We start from the raw sequence: 25,335 nt of genomic DNA, 5'->3' as shown, positions 1-25,335 counted from the left end.
AGCCCTGGGGGACTCCACTTGTAACTGGTTTAGAGTCAGGCCTAGAGCCTGCAACTCTCACCGTGTGGATTCTATCCGTGAGCCAATTGGCAACCCATCTCGTGACGTAGGGGTTTATGTTCAGGCTGGTAAGCTTCTCTATAATACCAGAATGGGGAATGGTGTTGAAAGCCTTTGCGAGGTCTAGGTAGGCTGTGTGGACCTCCTTTCCCTCGTCTAAAGCCTTGGTAACTGTCTCAAAGAAGTCCACCAGGTTTAGAAGGCATGATCTGCCCTTAACAAAGCCAAACTGGGTAGGGTCCAATGTTTGGAGGTTCCCAATGTCTCTGTTAATAAGTTCCATGATGATGTGCGCCATAGCCTTGCAGACCAGGATAGTCAGGCTTATAGGGCGATAGTTCCCGGGGTCCATTGTGATTCCACCTTTGTGGAGCGGGATAACTGTTGCTGTGTGCCACTCTGTAGAGAGGCTGAATTTGAACAGTGTGCTTAGGTGAGGGGTTAGTTCATTTTGGAGTTCCTGTAAGACACAGCCTGGGAAACTGTCCGGTCCCACTGAAGTCGTGTTTTTGGCTTTGGAAAGGGCTATTTCAACCTGTATGTCAGTGATTGCTGGGGCTCTACATTCTTCTGGTATGGTTATGGGCTCTTTAGGGGTGAGAGGGGGAGTGAAGTTTGCACTTAACCTGTCTACCAGAATGTTGGCAATATCAAGTCGGTTCAGTGTATTTTGTACCATTCTGTACTAACTCAGAGCAGATCTGAGAGTTTCCATTTAGGTTCTTGACATAGCTAAAGAATGCTTTGTGGTTATCCTTGGAGTCTTTGTCAATTTTTCTTTTGAAGCTAGCCTTGGATGATTTTTATGAGGGATCGTAGTTTCTTGCTGATACTGATCAGGGATGTCTTTCCTTCTTGGGATTTTACTCTTTTCTGTACTAGTTTCCTCCTTCTATTGTATAGTTTGTTTATGGCAGGGGTCCACCAGACTGGTTTCCTTTTCTTGGAGGAGTGAGTTTTGGTTTTGCTTGGGATAGCACAATCCATGCATTCTTGCAGGAGCTCATAGAGTGCCTTTGTAAGGGATTCTGCAGCTTGGACAGTGTTGTCCTTTAGCATGGGGGCTGTGAACCCTTCCACCTCGGTCTTATGTAATGTGAAGTTTGCTTTTGAAAAGTTTTTCACAGTGGTTTCCTTGATTGGGGGTGGGGGCGGAATGTGGATATCCAGAGTGATTAGTCTATGGTCTGATCTAACCAGCAAGGGGTTGACCTCTGGTGTAGAACATCGGTCGCCCATGTTGGTGATGACCAGGTCCAATATGCTGTCAACTCTGGTGGGGGTGTTGACCAGTTGATCCAGGGCGTTCGAGTTTAGAAATTCTAGGAAGCATTGGGCAAAGGAGTTAGTACTTGAGTAGTTCTCCGAGTTAATGCTTAGGTAATTGAAATCACCCAATATTAGGGTGTTTGGTAGGACCTTCATATTTTCCAGTGTCTGCAGAAATGCGGAATGGAGGTCCTGGGTCATGGTGGGTGATCTGCAGTAAGCTACAATCTGAATTGCTGTTTTGCCCGTTGTTAGTTGCACATGGATGATCTCTGAGGCATTGTGCTGTGCCACTAACCTGGAGGTGTGGGTATCCTTGATGAATATGGATACAGCCCCGCCTTTTGTGTTTCGGTCCAGGTTCTATGGCCGAAAAGTTAAAACTTAAAGTTAAACCTTAAAACAGCATAAATAATAATTTACTGAAGGATTTCCAATTCAAAAGTGAAATCACCAGAGAAAACACAAAGTAATTTGCTGTAAAATTTCAGTTTAATGATAAAAAACAACTAAACCAGTGTTAAAGCAGTAGAAAATGGCAGATAAATGAAGAAAAAAGTAGAAATATCCAATATTTTCCAGAACTTCAAAATTAAGCAGAGAAACAACAGGAGCGATTATAGTGTGGCTCTACATGCCCAGGACAGCCCCTAGTGTTCATCTGATAACATAAAAGTTCAGGTTCCCAGTACAAGTCATAAAACAGTTTAGAAAAGACCAATAATTGCTTAAAGGCAGTATTAAGCATGCAAACAATACAGTTGTAAGTTAGACTTCCCAGAGGAATTAAAAGCAGTAGAAAACAGCAAGTATATTAAAATAAAACGTTAACACAGCGAGGCATACACACAAATATATACACAGACACACACATACAGATATGTGTGTAACTATATATATATATATATATATATATATATATATATATATATATATATTTATATAATTCTTTAAAAATAAAACAGAAAGAAGTTGAAAGTATATAATGATGAATGTAATAATAATAATAACAATAACAGAGAGGAAGGGAAGTTCCCAAAGGGATTTTATCTAAGTCTGGAATCTGGAATCCTCTAATATAGGCTGATGAGGAGATTCATCTGTGTAATTCCTTTAGCTGGTACTAAAAGACTGAACAACTGACATCCTGGGACAAGGATTAGTCTTTGTTTGATGGGAGGGTCTTAGCCGATCCGCTGTCACAGGGAGTCAGAGGAGAGAATTCTGAGGTATAGAAAGCTGCCAGTGTGGGTTTATGCAAGCACAGAATCTATATGTCACTGAGGCAGTGTAAATAACAAACAAGTAGTAATAATAATTATAATAATTGTTGTTGTTTGTCTTTTCGTCTTTTCCCGGTTAGGGGTCGCCACAGCGGAACTCCGGTCCGCTAATGATTGGCAGTAGATTTTTATGGTGCTGAGTTGCCAGCCCGATGCCCAACCTTCAGCGAAGGCACGCCCACTTACGCATGTCTTTCAGAGGCCACTCGATCAGGGGGAGGACATGCAGACTCCACACAGAAGGCACTCCAGCCGTGAATCGAACAGGAGAACCTCTTGCTGTGAGGCAAGAATGCTACCACTGTACCACCGCGGCTTATTATAATAATAATAATAATAGTCATAATAATAATGCAACAAACCTTTATTCCTGCTTGTCCAGGTGGTCCTTGTAGTCCTGGAAATCCTTGTTCTCCCTAATAATGAAAGAAATAAATGAATGCTTAAATAAATAATAACTTTCTACATTTTGTATTAAATTCATGTGGCAGAACCTGCACTACTTTTCATTTTGAAGTCTTACATCTACATGTAAAATATAAATGTACTTTTAATAGAGTAATTAACAAAATAACAATGGCAATAAAAAAGAATGACAGTGAACCCATGACACAACAGGTAACACATTACATGTTGGTGCTAGAAGATTAGAAAAATATTCCCTCACCAGGTGCTTGGATTCATTTTCCACTACTGCTATTACAATGTAGCATAAGAGGAGCTTATCACTCCTTAATATGCTGTCCATCAGATGAGATATTAAAACAGAAGTCTCATCTGCCTTAGCCGATGACAGCTCATGTGGATGTAAAAGATAACATGGCACTTAACACAAAGAGCAGGAGTGTTTTATTTCCCTTTTAACACATTTTTACAATATGTAATACTTTTAATATGTTTAAGCATTATTTTATGTTCTAATCTCCTTCAACATGCATTATAAATTTATCATTTTATCACTCCCAAGCCTTTCTTTCACAACCGCATTCCAATAGATGAACCTCAAATCAGCCTGAAAGGCAAGATCTAAAGAAGATAAAATCAATTTTTCAAGAATAAAGTTGGCATCCCAAGGAGATGGAATTTGCTTTCAATGGGGTCTCAAAACTGTTTAACTACAAAAGAGGGGAAAGAGGGAGATCCATGGGCAGACAAGATGAGATGGCTGCAAAATGCACCTCACTACATGCTTATGATAAGCCATAGTTGAGTAGCGCACACAAATATTTCAAAACCAGGGGGTTAGACACCATGCTGGGCCCTCTGATATCAGATAGGCACTACCTAGAAAACTTCTTCCACTTGTAAACATAACATTTTCTAGTTGCAGGTTTTCACTGTTCCTTCAATACCTTCTGCACCCTCATGGAACAAGTGCCTAAAAGGTGTCAAGACAGAATCATAGGTTCATAGATTAGTACTAGGTTAAGTGCCTCTGTGGGCCATTTTAAGCCTAGCCAATTACCTCATGTGAGAATCAAACCCTGCACCTTGTGTCTGTAAGGTAAACACCTTAACCATTATGCCAACCTCCCACCCCTCATCCAGGCTGTCAGTAGCAACTGCTCTAACATGGAGTGCACAAGTCGCCCCTGACACTATGTGAGTAGATCCAGAGTGTGAGGAAGCTTGTGGTAATTGCCCTTGGCCAATTCCATTAAAAGGTAGAACGAACTCTGTCTGAGCCAAAAAGGGGCCACCACAATGATCTTTCATAATTTTTTCTGAATCTACAGAAGTACCTTGGGTATTGGTGAAAAGGGTGGAAATTCATACAGCAACATTACTGTCCAAGGGAACAACAATGGTTCTGTCCTCTAAGTATCTCTGCAAAAATGTCTCAGACAGAACTTTTTTAAATGTATGTTTTGAAAGCAGTTGAAAATAATCATTTGAAATGTCCCCACATTTGGCTCAAATCCAGGCAGACCTCAGTCCTGTCTTTCCACTCATGAGGGTTTGTCCAGAACCTTTTTAGTCCATCTGCCATTATGTTTTGCTCTGACCGGGCATCTAAGGCCTGGAGTATCAGAGAATGTTGTATGGCTAGCTCCGAAGCCATTACTGCCAACCAGCAAAGAGGGTATGAACTTATATCCCTCGTTTGTTCAGGTACCACCTGACTGTGGTGTTGGCTGTAATGAATAAAATCAGACAGAGCACTTACGTGGTGAAGAACTTTTAAGGTTTGCATCAGTGATAGAAAGAAGTTATATACTCACCATAACATTCCATCTGTGTTGCCCACTTTAATTCTTCCTCAACCTTTAGGTTCAGATCCAATCCTCGGATCCAACTCGGACATCTGAAAGCGATCACAAAAGCTCTTGATCAACTGCTTTACCCACAATTTACCTCCTTCAATTACCTCAGATCTTGTTTGCTAGAATAATGATGAGAGAAAGAAATATGCAGAAATAAGAAGTTATGTACCTACCATAACGTTCCATGTTAGTTGTCTTCTTCTCGCCTTCTTTCTTGCTGGATGGGTTCGGAGCTGATCCTCGGCTCCGACTTGGCCTTCTACTAAAGCTCGAGAGCTATTTACCGGCTCGAGGCTTCCCCATATCCCACAATGCTAGGCAACAGATACCCAGATCTCGTTTGGTAGAGCTAACACCATGGAGACACCTGTCCCCACTACAAGGTTTACCTACAGTGCTAAAAAAGAGGAGGACGTAACCTAGAAAAGAGTCAACCAGAGGAAGAAGGCCTCAAAGGGGATTCTTCTCGGTCTGTCCAGGCTAGGGGGATGGAGGGTGGGATGCAAGAAAGAAGGCGAGAAGAAGACAACTAACATGGAACGTTATGGTAGGTACATAACTTCTTAATGTTAAGTTGTCTATCTCGTCTTCATTCTTGCTGGATGGGACAGCGTCCCTAGCACCTTAGCCCTGGGTGGCTCATCGGAACAGACTCTTGAGCACATGGAACCAAAATCAGCTCGACTCCTGGAGGCCATATCCAACTTGTAATGTGAAATGAAAGTATGAGGAGTGGCCCATGTGGCTGCAGCACAAATAGATTCCATTGGAAGCCTTGCCTGAAAAGCTACCGACGTAGCTAATGCTCTGGTGGAATAAGCTTTTGGTTTTGTAGGGAGTTCTTTATGTCTCAGTTGGTAAATCAAAGTAATAATAGAGGCCAACCACCTGGATAAGGTTACTTTAGAAACTGGCAGGCCTTGCTTGCCCTCAGCATAGGACAGGAAGAGTTGTCCAATTTTCTTGTTTGTTTAGTCCTATCCAAATAAAAACGTAATTGCCTGTGAACGTCCAAATAGTGCAACTTTTGTTCAGCTCTGTTCGAATAGTTAGGAAAAAAGACAGGAAGATCAATAACCTGATTCAGATTTGTCTCAGAAGGTATTTTGGGTAAAAAGGAAGGATTAGTCCTGAGTGAAACTCTATCTTTGTGAAAAACAAGATAAGGAGGACGAATACAGGGGGCTTGAAGTTCCGACACTCTTCTAGCTGAAGTGATGGCTACTAAGAAGAGAGTCTTCCAGGAGAGTAATTTTAAGGAACAGGAAGCCACAGGTTCAAAAGGAGAGAGAATCAATGAAGTTAATATCATGTTCAAATCCCACGGAGGCGGGGGATCATTAACCGGGGGCCTAAGTAAAATTATCCCTTTAAGAAAAGCTTTACAAAGTTTGTGGGACATGATGCTGGTCCCTGACAGGCCAGCGTGGAAATTAGCCACCTGGACTCAGCCAACTGGACTCTAATGGTGGCAGATGAAGAACCTGCTCGAAAAAGTTCTGCCAAAAAAATCTAGAACGTTATGGACAGGGGCTGTAAAGGGATCTATATTTCTAGCCTCTGCCCAGAAGGAGAAACGTTTCCACTTACTAGCATAAGTCTTTCTGGTAGTAGATTTGTGTGAAGAAAGGATGATTTCACGCACTGGCTGAGAAATATGTGGAAGCCTGGCTAAGGTTGGAAGTGGAGCAACCAAGCTGTGAGGTTGAGAGACTGAAGGGATTGGTGCAGCCCGCCCGACTGATGGATCAAGAGGTCTGGCACTGGGTCCAGATTCCAGGGCTGCTCCAGCAGGTGACGATGCAGGAATGGGAACCAAATTTGTCGAGGCCAGTAAGGGGCAATGAGGATCATCCTGGATCCCAATGCAGTCTCTTTCTGAATCAGTTTTGGAATTAAGGGAAAGGGAGGGAATGCATACAGAAGACCCCGGGGCCAATCGTGAACTAGAGCGTCTCTGGGGGAGTGGCCAGGAAGGGGGAAGAGAGTGAAGAAGTCGTCGCACTTGCTGTTGAGAGGGGTTGCGAAAAAGTCGCAGCAAGGTTGACCCCATCTGCAGAAAATTTTGTCCGCTACTAACTGATTGAGAGACCACTCGTGAGGCATGAGAATGGCTCTGCTTAACTTGTCCGCTGTGATGTTGGACTTCCCGGGGATGTGCGTTGCTATCAGAAACCATTAAGAGGAGATCACCCAGTGCCAGAGTCTGAGTGCTTCTTGACATAAGGGATAGAACCTGGTTCCACCCTGCTTGTTGATGTACCACACTACAGACATATTGTCCGTCTGAATTGCAATAGTCCCAGGAGGTAGAAAGTCCTAAAGAGCTTGCAACACAAAGTACTGCTCTCATCTCCAAGATGTTTATGTGCAGGTGGTACTCTAGGGGTTGCCAAGTGCCCTCGATAGTCCTGCCCTAAAAATGCCCCCCCACCCGATCAGGGAGGCATCCGTTGTCACCGTGGCAACAGGAGGAGGAAGAACAAATGGTCTGCCTTGAAGTACTTGAGAGGAGACCATCCACCAAGAAAGGTGGTCTTTGCATGATTGGGTGATTATTATGTTGTGCGACATCGGAAGCTGTTGAAAAGACCATTGGGTAAAAAGCATCCATTGAAGAATCCACATGTGAAAACGAGCCAGGGGAAGTAACGTGATTGCTGCTGCCATGAGACCCAAGGTTTTCAGTACAAATCTGGCCTGAATTCTCTTGCACTGTAGTAAGGTTTGAACATGTCGGCGAATGTCTGATACTCTTTCTAAGGGAAGTTTTGCCGACAGCTCTTTTGTATTTAATATTGCGCCTATAAAAGTTATAGATTGACAAGGCGACAATGCAGACTTTTCGAAGTTTATAGAGATACCTAGCTCGGAGCAAGTTTGGATGGTATAATCCCTGGCTCGGAGTAGCTGATGCCTGGTGGAAGCAGTTAGGAGGCAATCGTCTAGATATGGAAACACCTGGAATCCTCGCCATCTCAGGTGAGCCGTAACCACTGCCATGCATTTGGTGAACACCCTGGGGGCTGTGGTGAGACCAAAGGGCAGGGCTCTGAACTGATAGTGACTGGCTCCCAGCCGGAAGCGGAGAAACCTCCTGGAGCGTCTGTGCATTCTGATATGGTAGCACGCATCCTGAAGGTCTATGGAGCACATCCAATTGTCCTGACCCAAAAAGGGTAGAATGGACTGAAGCGTGACCATCCGGGACTTCGTTCTTTGAACAGATTCATTTAACCTGCTGAGATCCAAAATGGGTCTCCAGTCCCCTGTCTTTTTTGGTACCAAAAAGAACTTGGAGTAAATCCCGGATCCTTGCTGGTCTGCTGGGATTGGCTGGATGGCCCTTTTTTCTAGCAGTTTTGAAATTTCTAATACTGCTTGTTTCCTTAGACCGGGTGGAACATCTGGAAGGGACCTGTTTGTTTGTACAGGGGTGTGGGCAAAGTGGATTTTGTAACCCTCGGATATGATAGACTGTACCCATTTGTCTTGTGTGAGGAGTTGCCAGGCCTCTGGGTACAGTGACAATCTTCCCCCGACTGCCTCCGAAGGTAGACAGTCAGGCAGCCCCTCAGGGGTGCTGAAAGGGTTTGTCAGAGAAAGATTCTCTGCTACCCTGATTTTGCGGACCCCCTCTGCCCCTCGGGTGGCATCTATTATTGTTCCCTCCTCTGAACCAGGAGGGAAACTCACCACGTGTGTCAGGCACGACTTCCTGGGGTTTCCGAAACCACATTTTTCCACTCTTCTGACCTTTAGGGTATGGTCTAGAGGGAGTAGAAAAATGGACTCCCATGGCAGAGAGAGTCTTGCCTTCCTGCTCACACCTGGTAAGGGTATCCTTCACCTGTGGTCCAAACAAAGCCAAACCATCGAAGGGGGCATTGGTGAAGGATGCCTTAAAGGGGTCAGCACAGTTACATAACCGGATCCAGGCATGTCTTCTGAAAGCCACGCCTGTACCTGCGGCCCTACTCGCCCCATCGGCTGCATAAGAAATGAGCCGCATGGAAGAGTTGACTATAGAGTTAAGGGTCAGCAGCTGGGGGTTAATCTTTTCCTGGGACCCCACAGCTGATGGATCCTGAAGGGTATCATCCAGTTCCTTGAGAAGATCCCTTTGAAGGGGGGTGAAATGGCGCACAAATAATTCAGCGACCGCATGGAAAAGGTCGCTGAAGAAAACATCCACTTCCAGTACCTGTCCATTGTCCTAGATTCTTTATTAGGTGGATGGACAGGCACCGAAGGGTCAGCCATCTCCTTCTTAGTGGCTGCTGCCACCACCATGGCATCAACAGGAACACCCTTTGTCAGAAACTGTTTGTCAGATGGGGCTGTAATGAATTCAGTGGCCTGTGGGGAGTTGGTTCCACTGTGTCCTTGGCTGTCCACGCCTTCCGAGCCACCACTTCCATGAGCGGGTCGAAAGGCGGAGACACCCAGGAGGTGGAAGGGCGAGAAGCAAACGCGTCCAGGTACACCGACTCGTCCTCGGAAGGGTTAAGGGCAGTCCAGGTCCCCCTCTGCCTAAGGATCTCAAGGATGTCTGAAAAGGAGACATCCTCAGAGGGGGACCTTGGGGACCCTTCCGAATCCTCCAAGTCGGTGTCAGATGTGACTGACTCGGGGGAGTCAACATGTTTCCTCTTGCATTTTCTCTTCCGAGGGGGCTCCTCTGAATGATCAGGGGAGGTATCAGAAGAGGAAGATACACCCAATGTGGCGACCTGGAGCATCTGTTCTCCATGCATGGGGTCAGGAGGGTGGACAGAGACCGATGCAGGCACCATGGGGGGAGGAGCTGAAGGGGCCGACCGTGGAGCCGACACAGGAGTCAGAACGCTCCTCATGACCTCAAAGGCACCCCTATCAGGCAGAGAAGAGGGTCCCCGCTCCAAAGAGATGTGAACCCCTCCCGGCACTGAGAGGGACGGCTCCGAGGCCGATGTCGGGGCCGAGCTCACCTGCGCCGACACCCTGAGAGGGAGAACGGGGTCGGACAAGGGTCCGATGCCACTCGCCCCCTCGGTGCCGACGAGGGAGTCTCGGCACCTGGATCCCTCCAAGGACGGAACCAATGAAGAGATCGGAGCCGATGAGGGAGCCAAAAGGTGTGGTATCGGCTCCAACGTTCCGACGATTCGAGCCCCAACGAGCTCCGGCTCCGAACACAGTGGAAGAGTCGGAGGAGGAACTGTTGAAGTCACAGGGATAGCCACAGTCTGTTGAGAAGGGCTGGTCAACATTTTGGCCAGTGCCTGCGACTTTAGGAGCCTACTGACCACCCTCTCCAAGTCATGATCAGATAGTCTGGAGGACCGAGAGGAGTGGGACCTATGGCTCCGCTCCGATTGAAGCAATGGAGACCTCAGAGCCGAACGAACGGACTCTAAAGAGGGGGACCTCGAACATTTATGGCTCAGACAAGGCTCCGACACCAAGGTCGGAGCCGACTGAGGTTTCAAAGTGTCGGTTCCAGTCGGAACCAACGAGGAGGCAGGAGCTCCACTCGGCGACGGCTCCGAACAGGGAGCCGATGGTTTGGCAGGCTTTAAGGATTTTCCCGACGGAGGCTTAGCTGAGGATCCTTCTGGCTTAAGTAAGCTCCTCAAAATGAGCTTGTTCCTACGCTCCTGCAGGACTCTCGGACTGAAGGCATGGCAGACCGAACAAGAGTCCTGCAGGTGTAGGGGGCCCAAGCAATAAACACAAGAAGTGTGACCGTCTGTCAGAGACATCTTCTGACAGCACGAGTCACACTTCTTGAAACATGAGACTTTGGTATCTTTAGACATATTAAAAAAGAGATACCAAAGGGAACAGGAACTAGTGCTTAAAACAAGGCACACACATGCACTAGGTAAAACTAACAGTAATAATAATAACTATAACCACACAACTATTACTAACAAATGATATATATATATATATATATATATATATATATATATATATATATATACATAAAATACAAGAACAAACTATAAGACTAAGTAAAAGTAGCTAATAAGGCTTAACACTACATTAAAGGGTGGGGGGGAGAAACTCTGAAACAACAAAAAAAACGAGTTTCTAAGTGGGATCTCAAGGGGTACACAATCTAATTAAACTAAGAGGGAAGATTATCAAAAAATAAGAGAATATTGACAGTAAAAATACAAGAAAAGATTTATGCGACCTGGAGCCGGTAAAATCGCAACCTCGTAGCTGAAGCAGCAAACGAGATCTGGGTATCTGTCACCTAGCATTGTGGGATATGGGGAAGCCTCGAGCTGGTAAATAGCTCTCGAGCTTTAGTAGAAGGCCGAGTCGGAGCCGAGGATCGGCTCCGAACCCATCCAGCAAGAATGAAGGCAAGATAGACAACTTAACATTAAGAATATGAGACTATATCTGGAGCTGCCAATTTAGAAGGAAAACTAGCTCTTCCAGGAGATCCAGGGTAGGGGAATGGTGGGAGGGACGGGTTGAGAAAGAATGAAAATGGACAACACAGATGGAACGTTATAGTGAGTACATAACTTCTTTACCTGATGTTGTCCATTTTCATTCTATCCTCAACCTTTGGTACAGAGTCCCCAGCTTCCTAAAATCCTGGGTGGACTCAAAGAAGAATATTCCTGAGCACCACTCAACCAAATGATGGCCTACATCTTGAGATTAGTTCTAACTTGTAATGAGTCACAAAAGTGTGAGGAGAAACACAAGTTGCTGCTGAGCAAATGTCATTCATAGAAGTTCTAAAGAGAAAAACTGAGGATGTAGCCATGGCTGTGGTTGAATGAGCAAGTAAGGTTTTTGGTAAGGTCATGCCTAATTTATTACAAATAAATGAAAAGCAGTCAGTTAACAATTTGGACAAGGTTATTTTGGTAACAAGCTTCCCTAGATTAATGTCAGAGAAAGAAACAAATAACTGATCTGACTTCCTGAATCTCAGTTTAGTGTAGGTAAAAACAAAGTTATTTGTGGATGTCTAATAAGTGGAGAATGTATTCACCTCCATTGGTGAAGTTATGGAAGAAAATTGGTAAGTCAATAGACTGATTAATATTCGTTTCAGAAACTACCTTTAGAAGAAAGGAAGGATTGCTTCATAACATGACCCTGTCCTTGTGAAAAATCAAGTGAGGTGATTTGGAAGAAAGGGCCTGAATCTCTGAACTTCTCCTGGCAGAAGTAATGGCAACCAGGAAAATGGTTTTCCGAGAAATATATTTAAGATCACATTTTGCTGCAGGCTCAAACAGAGGTTGAGAAAGTTGCTGCAGTATCAAATTGAGATCCCATTGAGGAGTTGGATCTCTGAGGGGGGGGGGGGGTCTTAGAAGGAGGGTACCTCTCAAAAAGGTTTTGCATAGTCTATGTGAAGGTACATGGACTCTGTCAAAACCCATATATGTAAATTTGAAATGGCTGCTAGCTGGACTCTGACTGTAGAGGAGCTGGCTCCTTCCTTGAAAATCATTACGAATTCAAGAATAGCATGTAAAGGAGCGAAAAAAGGGTCTAAATCAGTTTGATAGGCCCAGCAAGAAAATCTTTTCCACTTACTGTAGTACAGCTTTCAAGTACATGGCTTAATGAAAGATAAGAGGATGTGTCTGACTGGGGAAGAGAGCATAGGTTATCTGGCTATTAATGGAACTGGAGAAGCCAGGCAGTCAGCCTGAGATGGGATAAGTTTGGATGGGCCACGCCAGTCGGGTGAGACACTGGGTCCAGAATTGGATCCAGAATCCATGCCCGAAGAATCAAGTGAGGCCAAAGGAAGGGGAACCAAATCTGTTGAAGCCAATAGGGTGCAATAAGGATTGTTTTGCGCTTCAGTATTCCAGCTTTCTGTAAATATTTGGTGATAATAAAGGAGAGCAGGGGACCAAATGTGAATGAGAGCATCCCCTCAGTAACTCCCCCTGTGGGGGATCAGGGCAAAGTAGCTGCTGCATTTGTTGTTTAGGGGGAGGCAAAGAAATTGCAGGAAGGTTGGCCCCACTGACAGAAAATCATGTCCATCACTTTTAGATTGAAGAACCACTTGTGAGGCAGGAGAATGTGTCTGCTCAACTTGCCTGCTAACACATTGGCTGTCCTTGGAATGTGCAACACAACTAGAAAGCGGTTGGATGAGATCACCCATTGCCACACACTTAATGCTTCTCGACTCAAGGGATAAGGTCTGGTTCCTCCCTGTTTGTTGATGTACCAGACCACTAACATGCTGTCCGTTTGGACTGTCATCGTTCCCAAGGGGGACAGCTTCTTGTAAGGCTTGCAATGCAAGAAGCACGGCTCTCATCTCTAGGACGCTGGTATGCATGCTGGTCCCCACAGGGGACCAAGTGATTTGAACAGTCTTTCCCAGGTAATGCCCCCCCCACCCCCACCCCAGCTGGGAAGCATCTGTGGTCACTATGGTCTTGGGTTGGGGAAGAGTGAAAGGACAGCCTTGTAGAACATGGTCTGACTGTATCCACCACTTAAGATCTCTCTTGCAACTCTGGGTAATGTGAATTCTGGTTGACACAGGATGATGACTAATTGACCATTGAGTGGCTACAATCCACTCTGGAATTCATATGTGGAATCTGGCTAGAGGAACTAGAGTTATCGCTGCTGCCATAGATCCTAGAGCATGAAGGACCAAGCGGGCATAAATCTTGGTACTGCAGATTATTTTCCTCACTTGTGATCTTAAGGTCTGAACTTTTGAAGGGGCATTGAAGCAGTCATTGTCTTTGTGATGAATTGTCCTCATATGAAGTCCAAGTTTTTAAGTCTGCTCTAAAAGAAACATTTTGGAATTTACAGTGAATCCTAGATGAGAACATGTGTAGAGAATGTGATCTTTTGCATGTATTGCCTGATGCCTGGTTGGGGCGGTAATCAGCCAGTTGTTGAGGCGTGGAAATACGCTGACTTTTTGCAGTCTCAAGTGTGTTGCTACTACTGCCATGCATTTGGTGAACACCCTGGGATCTGTAGTGAGACCAAAGGGCAAGACTCTGAATTGGTAATGACAGGCTCCCAGCCAGAAGCGTAGGTAATTTCTGAAGTGCCTGTTCATTTTTATGTGATAGTACATATCCTAAAGGTCTGTTGAGCACATCCAATCATCTCTTCCCAAGAAAGGGAGTATGGACTGAAACGTGACCATTCAAACTTGGTTCGCTGTACTGATTTGTTTAAGTTGGTAAGATTGAGTAGGGTCTACTTTAGAACAGCGAAAAAGCAAAATGTCGAGCGCTCACATGAGCGAAAAATCAGGAATTCGATATTGATTTTTTGGGGTCGCAGAACAGTGAAGATCGGAATATTTGCCCTTTCCTCACTGTAGTGCGATCCAGAGTAGGAATATATATTTAGCAGGGGGTGCAGCCCCCCCCACAATAGCAATTTCGAGTTCCTGATTATTCGCTCATGTGAGCATTCGATAGCTTGATTTTACATTGTTCTGACATAGACCTGATCCAGTATTGGTCTCCAGTCCACTGTTTTCTTTGGCACTAAAAAGAATCTTGACTAAGTTCCACATTCTGTTTGGTCTGGTGGGACTTCTTGGATGACTCTTTTGTCTAGCAGCTTTTAAATCTGATATGCTGCTTGTTCCCTCTGACGGGGTGGAACATCAGGGAATCTTTCTGATATTAGAGGTGATTGGGAAAATGGTTTATATACCTTCTGGATATGATCCTCTATGCCCAGGTATCTGTTGTTAATTGTAGCTAGGCTCTCTGGTCCAGGGATAATCAACCCCCGACTGCCTCCAGAGGTTGACAATCAGGTTTCTGTTCAGGAGCACTGGAAGGGCCTATCAGAGAAGGAATCTCTGGACCCTCTGTTTTGCAGGCCTCCTCTGCCGTGAGGGCAGCGTCTCTCGCTGGTGTCCCCCCCTATGTCTAGTGAAACCTTCACCATGTGTCCTGGAAAGGGCCCTGGGACTTTCTGAACCACATTTTCCCAGTACCTGGAAAAGGATCATTGAGGTGTGGAAAAACATACACCCATGGCAGACAGGGTCTTTCCATCGTTTTCACACCTGGTTAGCATGTCTTTAACTTAGGGGCCAAACAGGGATGTGCCATCAAAGGGGGCACTGACGAACGATGACTTTAAGGGCTGTGAAAAATTACATAAGCGCATCCAGGCATGCCTCCTTATAGAAATGCCAGAACCCGCTGACTTAGGTTCATAGGTAGGTACTAGGCGATCTGCCCAAAGGCATTTATAAGCCTAGCCAGAATGTGTTGGCTTTCGCCGCCCCCTTAGATTAGTTCCCTGTACCTCTGTCCAGCAGAGCCACTGAAGTGATCCCCGAGGTAAACTTTCTGTTTCCCATCCACTCGTCAAGGTTTCTTTTGAAGAGTGTTAACAAGGAGCTCTGCCTAATGTAGATTGGGATCTTGTCCCAAAGCATGGGAAGTCTCTGGGACAGGAATCTATCCCTCCAGCACGTCCTATTTATTGTTGTGGTGAGGTTTAGATCCCTAGAGCGTGTGGCTCGAGAGGATAAGGTTTTCTTTAGGTGGAGCATGTCCATCAATTCTGGATTGGACATGGCTTTGTATGTCAGGCAGAGATCACCTCTGAGTAGGCGGTATGCAACCGAGTACAGTTGTAGTTTCTTCAGACGAGCTGCATAGGGCGTCTGTTTGAGGCTAGTGATCCTCTTGGTGAGGTACTTCTGTAGTCTTTCCAGCTGTTGCAGGTTTCTTGTAAAGTACATCCCAAATAGGGTGTTGTACTCTATGATGGGTCTGATGAGTGATGAGTAGAAGGGCACAATGACCTCTTTTGATCTGGATGCGAACCCTTTTGTGATTAGGTGGGCCACAGAGAAGGATTTTCTAACCACTTTGGCAATGTGATTATCAAAGGTGAGATTACTATCTACTTGGGTCCTCAGATCCCTTGTTACATCTTCTGTATTTAGGGGACTACCACCTATGTGGTAGTTTGTGGGTACTTTTGTTTTTTCCAAAGGGGATGACTATGCACTTTTTGGCATTTAGCTTGAGGCCATGATTTTTACACCAGGTATCCATCTCAGTTAGACCCTTTTGGAGGATGTCTGTGTCAGCCGGAGAGTCAATTACAGACCCTAGTTTGCAGTCGTCTGCGACCTCGGTCAGCCATAGTCCTCCTGTGCTTGTCTGTACCTCTGAGAAGTATATGCCAAGGGGTCCTAGGACTGAGCCCTGGGGAACGCCACTTGTAAATGGTTTAGAGTCAGACCTAGCTCCCACAACTCTCACCATGTGGGTTCTGTCCGTGAGCCAGTTGGCAACACATCTTGTAATGTAGGGGTTTATGTTCAGACTGGTGAGCTTGTCTATAATACCAGAATGGGGAATGGTGTCGAAGGCCTTAGTGAGGACTAGGGAGGCTGAGTGTACCACCTTTCCCTTGTCTATAGCCTTGGTAACTGTCTCAAAAAAGTCCACCAGGTTTAGGAGGCATGATCTGCCCTTAACAAAGCCGAACTGGGTAGGGTCCAGTGTTTGGAGGTTCCCAATGTCTCTGTTAATGAGTTCCATGATGATGTGCTCCATAGCCTTGCAGATCAAGCTAGTCAGGCTTATAGGGCAATAGCTCCGGGGGTCTGTTGTGGCTCCACCTTTGAGGAGCAGAATAACCGATGCTGTGTGCCACTCTATGGGTACGTAGTCTGTGGAGAGGCTGAGATGAAACAGTGTGTTTAGGTGAGAGGTTAATTCATCTTTGAGCTCATGTAGGATGCAGCCTGGGACACCATCCGGTCCCATTGATGCAGTGTTTTTGACTTTGGAGAGGGCTATTTTAACCTGAGTGTCTGTGATTTCAGGGACTCTATATTCTTCTGGTATGGTATGGTTTTGGGAGTGAGAGGGGGGTGAAGTTTGCGCTGAACCTGTCTGCCAGGATGTTGGTGATATCGGTCGGTTCAGTGTATTTTGTGCCATTCTGCACTAACTCCGAGCAGATCTGAGCATTGCCACTTAGATTCTTGACATAGCTAAAGAATGCCTTGTGGTTATCTTTGGAGTCCTTGGCAATTTTTCTTTCAAAGCTCGCCTTGGATGATTTTATGAGGGATCATAGTTTCTTGCTGATACTGATCAGGGATGTCTTCCCTTCTTGAGATTTTACTCTTTTCTGTACTAGTTTCCTCCTTCTATTGCATAGCTTGTTTATGGCAGGAGTCCACCAGACTGGCTTCCTTTTCTTGGAGGAGTGAGTCTTGGTTTTGCTTGGGATGGCATGATCCATGCATTCTTGTAGGTGCCCGTAGAATGCATTAGTAAAGGAGTTTGCAGCTTGGACAGCGTTATCCTTTAGCATGGGGGCTTTGAAACTTTCCACCTCCGTCTTAAGTAACATGAAGTTTGTTTTTAAAAGTTTTTCATGGTGGTTTTCTTTTCCGGGGGTGGGGGCGGAATATGGATAACCAAAGTGGTTTGTTTATGGTCAGATATAACCAGCGAGGGGTTGACCTCCGGTGTGGAACACCAGTCGTCCATGTTGGTGATGACCAGGTCCAATATGTTGTCACCTCTGGTAGGGGTGTTGACCAGTTGAACCAGGGTGTTTGAATTTAGAAATTCTAGGAAATGTTGGGCAAGGAAGTTAGTACTTGAGTAGTTCTCCCAGTTAATGTTTGGGTAATTGAAATCACCCAATATTAGGGTGTTTGGTAGGACCTTTATGTTTCCCAGTGTTTTCAGAAACACAGAATGGGGGTCCTGGGACCATGGTGGGTGATCTGTAGCAAGCTACAATTTGAATTGCAGTATTGCCCGTTGTTAGTTGCACATGGATGATCTCTGAAGCATCATGCTGTGCCACTAACCTGGAGGTGTGGGTATCCTTGATGAATATGGATACGCCCCCGCCTTTTGTATTTTGGTTTGGGTTCTGTGGCCGAAATGTATGGTATGAGTTGTAGCCTGGTAGTGCCGGGGTGCTCTCTGGAGCCTAAAACCAGGTTTCTGTTACTGCATATATATCGATTGTGCCTCGAGTGCATGCATTTTGAGGTTTAAACTTCTGGCATTGAGTAGCATTACCCTCAGTTTTTTGTTACTTGTGCTATTTACGGCGGTGGGTTTGTCTTTTGAGCCTTGCCTAAAAAAGGCACTATGGGAGTGGCAAGAGCCTTGGCCAGTATTCAAAAGCCTAAGCGTGACAGGTACAAGCCGTCTTTAGCGAAGCAGCGTGGCTTGTCGAGCATGTCATCCCAGGCGGACAGACACTGGATCCCCTTTGAATGACATCAGAAACTTAGCCAATTGTTGAAATCGAGAATTTTTTCTTTATACCGTGGTATCATTCTTGGTGAGGGCAGGATGCTACTCAGGGTTAGGGTCATACCGGCCTGGGTACGTGATCAGAGAGCTCTTCCATGTCTCTTTTCATGTAGTCCAGGGAGGTACGGCTCAGGTCATTCACACCAACATGGACAATGACAGAGTCATATTTGTACTCGTTTTGGAGTGACCTGAGTGGATTTGAGGAGTGACTTGAGGTTCCTTCGTCAATATTCAAGATCAACCTCATAGAAGAATTTGAAAATGATTGCAGGGTAGTCAACTGGGAAGATACAGAGGCCTTTACTTCCTCAGAAATGGATCCTGACAGGGTATCAGAGAGTTCCTTAATTAGGTAATTCTCCATAACCTGGTGAAATGTGCCAAATAATTCAGCAATCTTAAGGCAAAGGTCGGTGAGACATAGACACACTTCCCAAATGTGTCCATCATCTGAGATTCCCTGTTTGGAGGACAGACAGTGGAACTCTCCTCAGAGAGTTCCTGTTTGGTGGCTGCTGCCACAACCAAGGCATCAATCTTGTCAGACCTTTTAGGGATTGGTTCAATGGTGTCTTGAACCTTCCACGCCTGCCGAGAGACCAACTCCATGAGCTTGTCGGCAGGTGGAATCACCCAGGAGATAGACTGGCCATTACTGAAATCCTCCAAAAACAGAGACTCCTCAGTTGAAGGGTTGCTAGACTTCCAGCCACCTCTCTGCTTCAATATTTCAAGCATGCCTTCAAACTGGATGTCTTCAGGAGGTGACCTTGGGGATCCTTCACCTTCATCAAAATCTGTATCTTCCATGATGGACTCTTCCGGGGAGTCAACGTGCTTCTTCTTGCATGTCCTGTTCTTAGGGACCTCTTCAGGGGGATATTCTGGAGAGGCATCAGAAGAGGATTGAAAACCCTGCTGGGAAGACTAGAGTTTTGGTACCAGCTGTTCCCACTGAGAGGTTAGAAGAGGCTCCAGTTGTAGAGGTGTCAAGCCAACAGTGTGAAGATCCAAGGGGATGAGTACTGCCTTTGCCTGAGATGTAGACAAAGCTCTATCTCCATGACATCAAAGGCAAACGTCACCAGAGAAGAAAAGGTCCCAAGATCAGAAGATAATAACCCCTGGATCAAAGTCCCTCCCTGCTCCAATGAGCATGTCTCCAAGGCCAAAGTTGGAGCCGAGCTCCCCTTGCTTAGGCTCTGAGATGCAAACATGGCGCCAAAAGCTTTGGAGTCGACTGCAGCACCCCTGACCTGACAGGGTAACTTCGGCTCCAAGAGCTCTCCAGATCTGATGGAGCCAAAGAACTCAAGGCAAGTCTTTGATCTGGGGGAACATAACCTCTTGGATCTGAGGTAGATGGACCAAGATGACTCAGATCCAAGGACTCTGAGACCAGGATGGGAGTCAACGTAGGATTTTACAAACTTGAGAAAACCACAGGAAACAGCAAACTCTTGAAAAACACAAAAACAGCCACCGAGTAGTCTCTGAAACACCAAAACGAACTTTAATATAATGAAGCGCATTCCGTCTACCCAAATAGGTAGACTTCATCAGACAAACATATAAAACCAGTGTAACAACCTTTTAAAGCCAAAAAGTCGCCAAATCCAAACCAATCAACTCTTGTGCTTAATGAACCAGCATTAATTAGAAAATTTAAAGGTACATCACAAATATACTGATAAAAAATGCTAAGAAGTTGTAAAAATATGAAATACATAAAAATACATACATATTCTACCACCCATATGGAAAAACAGTCCCAAACCTCATAAACTTCATTGTATTAAAATGTGAAGAAAAAAGAAAAAGAAAAAATAAATAGTATGTAATATATAACATAATATATTAAGTCTTACCTACTTTATACAAAAATCAATATGTTTGTTGCAATAAATAAGAAATTTTAGATCACTAATCACATGTACAATAATAAAAAATTAAAAAGTTATTAAGGAAAAGGAAAAAAAAGGAAAAAAATCTACCGAAGCAGACTTTTCAAGTTCAAAGAAGTAATCTCATTAATACCAGGCAAGGTATAGGAATTTAACCTAAGCTGCCATAACAATTCACACTTTTCTAACAACAACTGGCAAGGTCCACCTTTACCATCTATAACTACCTTTTTGAACAAAAATGGTGGGTCGGGTACTCATTACAGCGTCTTGCCAGTGCATTAGTGTTGCTGTTCTTAATGTGGTAAATGTGTTCGTAAATCCTTTCTTTAAGCTTCCTGTCAGTTTTTCCAACATAAAATGCTGGGCATGACCGACAGGAAGCTAAATAAACCACTGATTTAGAGTTACAGTTTTATCTACCTCTAGCCTTATAAACATAGTCGACTACGAAACTAGTACCTGTGGCAATATACCTACAAAAATTTTAAGATTCACATTTATAAGTACCCTCCATCCTGTGGGACTTCCTAATGTTGGTCTCCACTATGTTCTTCAAGTTCCTACCCTTCCTAGAAATTATAGTAGGGTAGTTACCCACCTTTTCCACCAAGTCCCTTTTGTGTAACAGTAAATTCCAGCTCCTACTCAAAATATTACCAATCTCACCTGCTTCTGTACAAAAAGTTGTAATAAATCTCTTTTTAAAAAAATGGTTTGTCAGACTCATCTACATTGTCCAAAGGCAAATGGTGACAAATGGGCAATTCATTTACATTCCCTCCATTAATACTTAGAGCTCTTCTAGATAGAATTGGCCTGTAAGTCCCACAAAGTCTTTTGTGCCATACTTCACTTATCAATTCAAACACCAAACTTTCAGGATAACCCCTACTCAAAAACATATTTCTTAGCAAATTACATTCATCTTCAAAAGTATGAATCTCAGTTGTCATCCGAGCTGCCCTTACTAATTGGCCTTTTAAGACAGACCTTTTTTGATGGAAAAGGTGACAACTCGTAAAATGTTAAAGGGTGTTTGTGTATGTAGGTTTTCTGTAAATCTTAGCCAAATATCTCTTTCCAACTGTGTCTTTTTTCAGATCTACATCAAGAAAATTAATAGTGTCTTTGTGGAAGGTGTAAGTGAATCTGAGGAAGGGAGTAGTATTATTCAAATACTCTACGAAAACCTTTGCTTCATTTTCATTACCTTCAAACATAATAAAGATGTCATCCAAATACCTGTTGTATAACTTCAGCTTCTTGTACATCTTTTTTTTGAAAATGTTCTCACATTTCCACTGTGACAACAGTAAGTTAGCATAGCTCGCCCCACACGGGGAGCCCATCGCTACACCAACCATCTGTTTGTAAATTTCACTGTTGAACTTGACAAAATTACTATTAATAATAACATCCTGCATCTCCTGAATCAATCTAATTTCTTTACTGTCTGCCTCATAAAATAATCTTTCTGTTACATTCTCTACACCTACATCATGTGGAATAGAAAAATATAGGTCAACGATGTCTATAGTTAAAAACGTTACATTGTCTTGGAACTCAAACCTGTCCACTGCTTTTAAAAAGGCCCAAGAGTCCTTACGGATCTGGTCTTCCTTAACTACATACTTCTTTAAAACAGAGTCTACATACTTAGAACAAGCATATGTGATGGAAGACTTTGCATTAAGCAAGGCTCTCATAGGGGGATCCTGAAGGTTTTTGTGAAGTTTAGGTAACCCAAACAAGTTAGGTATTTTTGGGTTCAAGACCATCAAATAGTTGTATATGTCCATACTAACCATGCCTTCAATCAACAAATCCCTGAAAAAGGAATACATTTTGTTATATACAGTGTTCATTTCGTTGACACTAGACCTCATATAAATTTCACTGTCCAAGACTTTTAACATTCTAGTTTCATACTGGTCGTTGTCCATAATCACCAGTCCTCCACCCTTGTCTGGTTTTAACAAACGAACTGGTAATGATCTAACTAAGTTCAATGCTTCAGCCTCATTGCTAGTCATATTAGTAGGGCCAAGCTTCTTTCTCACCTTGTTCAAGTTCCTCAAGTCAAATTCACACATATGTTCAAATAAGGATAGTGTTGGATGTAAGGGTGGGTTGAAAGTACTTGCCACCCTCAAAGAAGCCTCAAAGTGGTTTTCACCACCAAACATCAAAGCCAAGTTCAATTTTCGAGTGAAAAGTCAGGCAAATTTAAATGGTTAGCCGAAACAAAAGTCAAACCCTTACCAAACAGTTCACATAAGTCTTGGTCAATTGCAAAACCCGAAATGTTGTACACCTTAAAGTGTCCACATGTATTCAATAGGATCACTGGTTTCTCTTTTACCTGTTGTATTTGTACTCTCTTTCTTGCCTCTCGTATTGTACCTCCGCTGGTGATTTTGACCCCTGTTCGAAAAATAATTTACAATGCTCACATTGTTATTACTGTTGTTACCCCTGTTCACATTATTATTTGTGACAGGATCCCTTTCAACATCCTCACACCAGTCTTCCTCGAACAAATCAAGTTCGCTAACCCCAGGATCAACCACCACGGATGGTTTGGGACCAATGGCCATGTTACTCCTATTCTGTTCTGCACTTTGTGCAACAACACGACCAAAAAGGTTTTTTCCTTGCGACAGTGGTGGAGTTGGATAAGCAACTCCACTTTTATAATCATTAATGTCCCTCCTTAACTTCTTTAGTTTAACTTCTGTGTTCTTAGACAGTTGCTGTTCTACGGACAAAAAAATTCTTTTATACTCATATTGGTATCTTAAAATAATCTGTGTGTGATCTAATTTCATTATTCAACTCGGTAATGTCTTTAGTTAAAGTCTCAGTTGTAATACTGTAGTGTTTACACACAACATCCATCAACTCCGAACCATGTCTGTTAAAAAGTGCTATTAAATCGTCATAAAAAACAGTCCCGGCCTCTAAACCAGAGGGATATTGCCAAGACTGTAACCCCTTGGGAACAACTCCCTGCTTTTTACACTCATCAAAATAACATATCTCCAACTGCAACTTTTTTGCCTTTAAAGATTTTTGATCTAATCTTTTAATTTAGCCATTAAAGACTCACCTCCTCCAGCTGGACCTTCCCTACCATGGTCAACACAGTTATCACTGAAAGTCGGCTGTGCATTAAGCCACTCAGACACATTAGGGAGCTCAATAAGCCCCGAGGTGGTCTCAATGTTTGTCCCTTTAGGCATTGAACTGCTGTTAAAATTCACATTAGGACCCGTAAAGTTAGTTGTTATGTTCTTTTCAGAAACAAAACCAGATGTACCTGCAGTATTATTCTGTAAGCTCACAGTGTTTGTATGCCCTCTAGTGGTATTAGAGCCTGAAATAACCTTCGGTTTCATGACAGGGTTAATTTGAGACATAGAATCCATGTGGGTGGATAAAACAGCTAACCTCTCGTTCATAGGTTGAATAAGTTGTGTTAAGTTACCCAAGTCATTTGATCCTGAAATCGGACTTAGAGAAGGTTGGCTAGGTAAGTCAATCAAGGTGTCAAGGTGCCCAAGACGTTGTCAGTAGCCATAACTCAAACAAACTTGAGAAAACCACAGGAAACAACAAACTCTTGTAAAACACAAAAACAGCCACCGAGTAGTCTCTAAAATACCAAAACGAACTTTAATATAGTGAAGCGCTTTTCGTCTACCCAAATAGGTAGACTTCATCAGACAAACATATAAAAAGAGTGTAACAACCTTTTTAAAGCCAAAAAGGCACCAAATCCAAATCAATCAGCTCTTGTGCTTAATGAACCAGCATTAATTAGAAACTTTAAAGGTACATCACAAATATACTGATAAAAAATGCTAAGAAGTTTCATATTTTGGGAAGTCACAAACAGGTTACAGCATTGAGTGCCTCAGCAGCTGAAATTTTCTTTGGAAATCTCTGGAATGAGGGACCACTCGTAAGGCAACAGGAGATTCCTATTGAGCCTGTCCTACAAGTTGTTGAACCATAAGGGATAGTGTGTTGCTGTCAGAAAGTGGAGAGAGGTCATCGCCCACTGCCACAGTCTCATTGCCTCAAAACAAAGCCGGTATGATCTGGTTCACCCTCGTCTGTTTATGTACTTGACTACTACCATGCTGTCAGTCTGAATAGTTATCACAGCTTCAGGAAGGCAATTCTGTAATTCCTGCAACACAAGAATAACTGCCCTCATCTGCAGTACATTTACATGAAGATAAGCCTCTAAGTCTGATCAAAGTTCTTGGACCATTTTCTCTCTTTGCGATGCTCCCCACCACCCAAGGGAGGACACATCTGCGGTCACCATTGCTTCTGGGGAAGGAACTTGGAATAGTCTCCTCAGTGACACCAGCAGAGACTGTAGCCACCATTGCAAGTGTTTTCTGTGTGACTGAATTATAATAGCATGAATAGAGAGAGTGTGAAACCTCAGAGACCATTGCGATTGTAGAAGCCATTGAAGAATCCCCATGTGGTACTGGGCAAATTGTACAATCAATATCAAAGATGCCATGAGGCCCAACCAGTTCAGAGCTAAGTGCACTGAAAAGCGTTTGGACATCAGAAAGCTCTGTACTGCAGATCCTAAGGAACAAATTCTGCCCTAGAGAAAGGACATTAATGTTATTTTGGTATCCAACTGACATCCTGGAAACTCCAAGCATTGATTAAGGATCAAATTGGATTATCCTAGATGGATGGAAATGCCTAGAGGGGTCCATAGCTGAAGGAAGTAGTCTCTGGCTGAGACTCTCCTTAGAAGGGGCATCCAGGAGCTCGTCATCTATGTAACGGAATCCCTTGAATCCCTGGAGTCATAGATGGGCTGCTAATACCACTATCCATTCGGTGAACACCCTGGGGGAAAGTGAGACCAAATGGCAAGGCTCTGAATTGGTAATGACTGGCTCCTAAACAGAAGTGCAGAAAACTCTAGGACTCCTCCTCAATCTTTATGTGAAGGTAAGTGTCCTGTAGACTTAGGACACCGATTCATTCATTCTTCTGAAGACACCGAAGAAATTGAATGCACCAAGACCATTCAAAAGTCAGTATTCTCCACATAGTTCTCCAGAAGGCTGAGCTCCACTATAGGCCTGAGGTCCTTGTCCTTGTATTATTTTGGAATCAAAATGAATCTTGAATAAAACCTTGACTTGGACTGATGTAGTGGGACCTCCTTGATGGCTATTTTTTCATGTAGAGAGAGAAAGAAACTCTTGCATAG

General features: G+C 43.9%; 1 protein-coding gene across 1 annotated transcript in view; it reads right to left on the bottom strand.

Annotated features, from left to right (window-relative positions):
- The window catches only part of COL21A1 (collagen type XXI alpha 1 chain), a 4,597,064-nt gene that overhangs the window by 2,369,264 nt on the left and 2,202,465 nt on the right, over positions 1-25,335 (bottom strand). The window contains exon 13 of the mRNA XM_044063368.1: positions 2,975-3,028. Within this exon, the coding sequence (XP_043919303.1) occupies positions 2,975-3,028 (54 nt within the window). The remainder of the gene's footprint in view (positions 1-2,974; positions 3,029-25,335) is intronic.

The sequence above is a fragment of the Protopterus annectens genome, chromosome 2.part1 (genome assembly GCF_019279795.1).
Source record: "Protopterus annectens isolate FY-2018-M chromosome 2.part1, PAN1.0, whole genome shotgun sequence".
Lineage (NCBI taxonomy): Eukaryota > Metazoa > Chordata > Ceratodontiformes > Protopteridae > Protopterus > Protopterus annectens.
The sequence above is the reverse complement of the archived record's forward strand: the minus strand, read 5'-3'. Positions and strand labels throughout refer to the sequence as shown.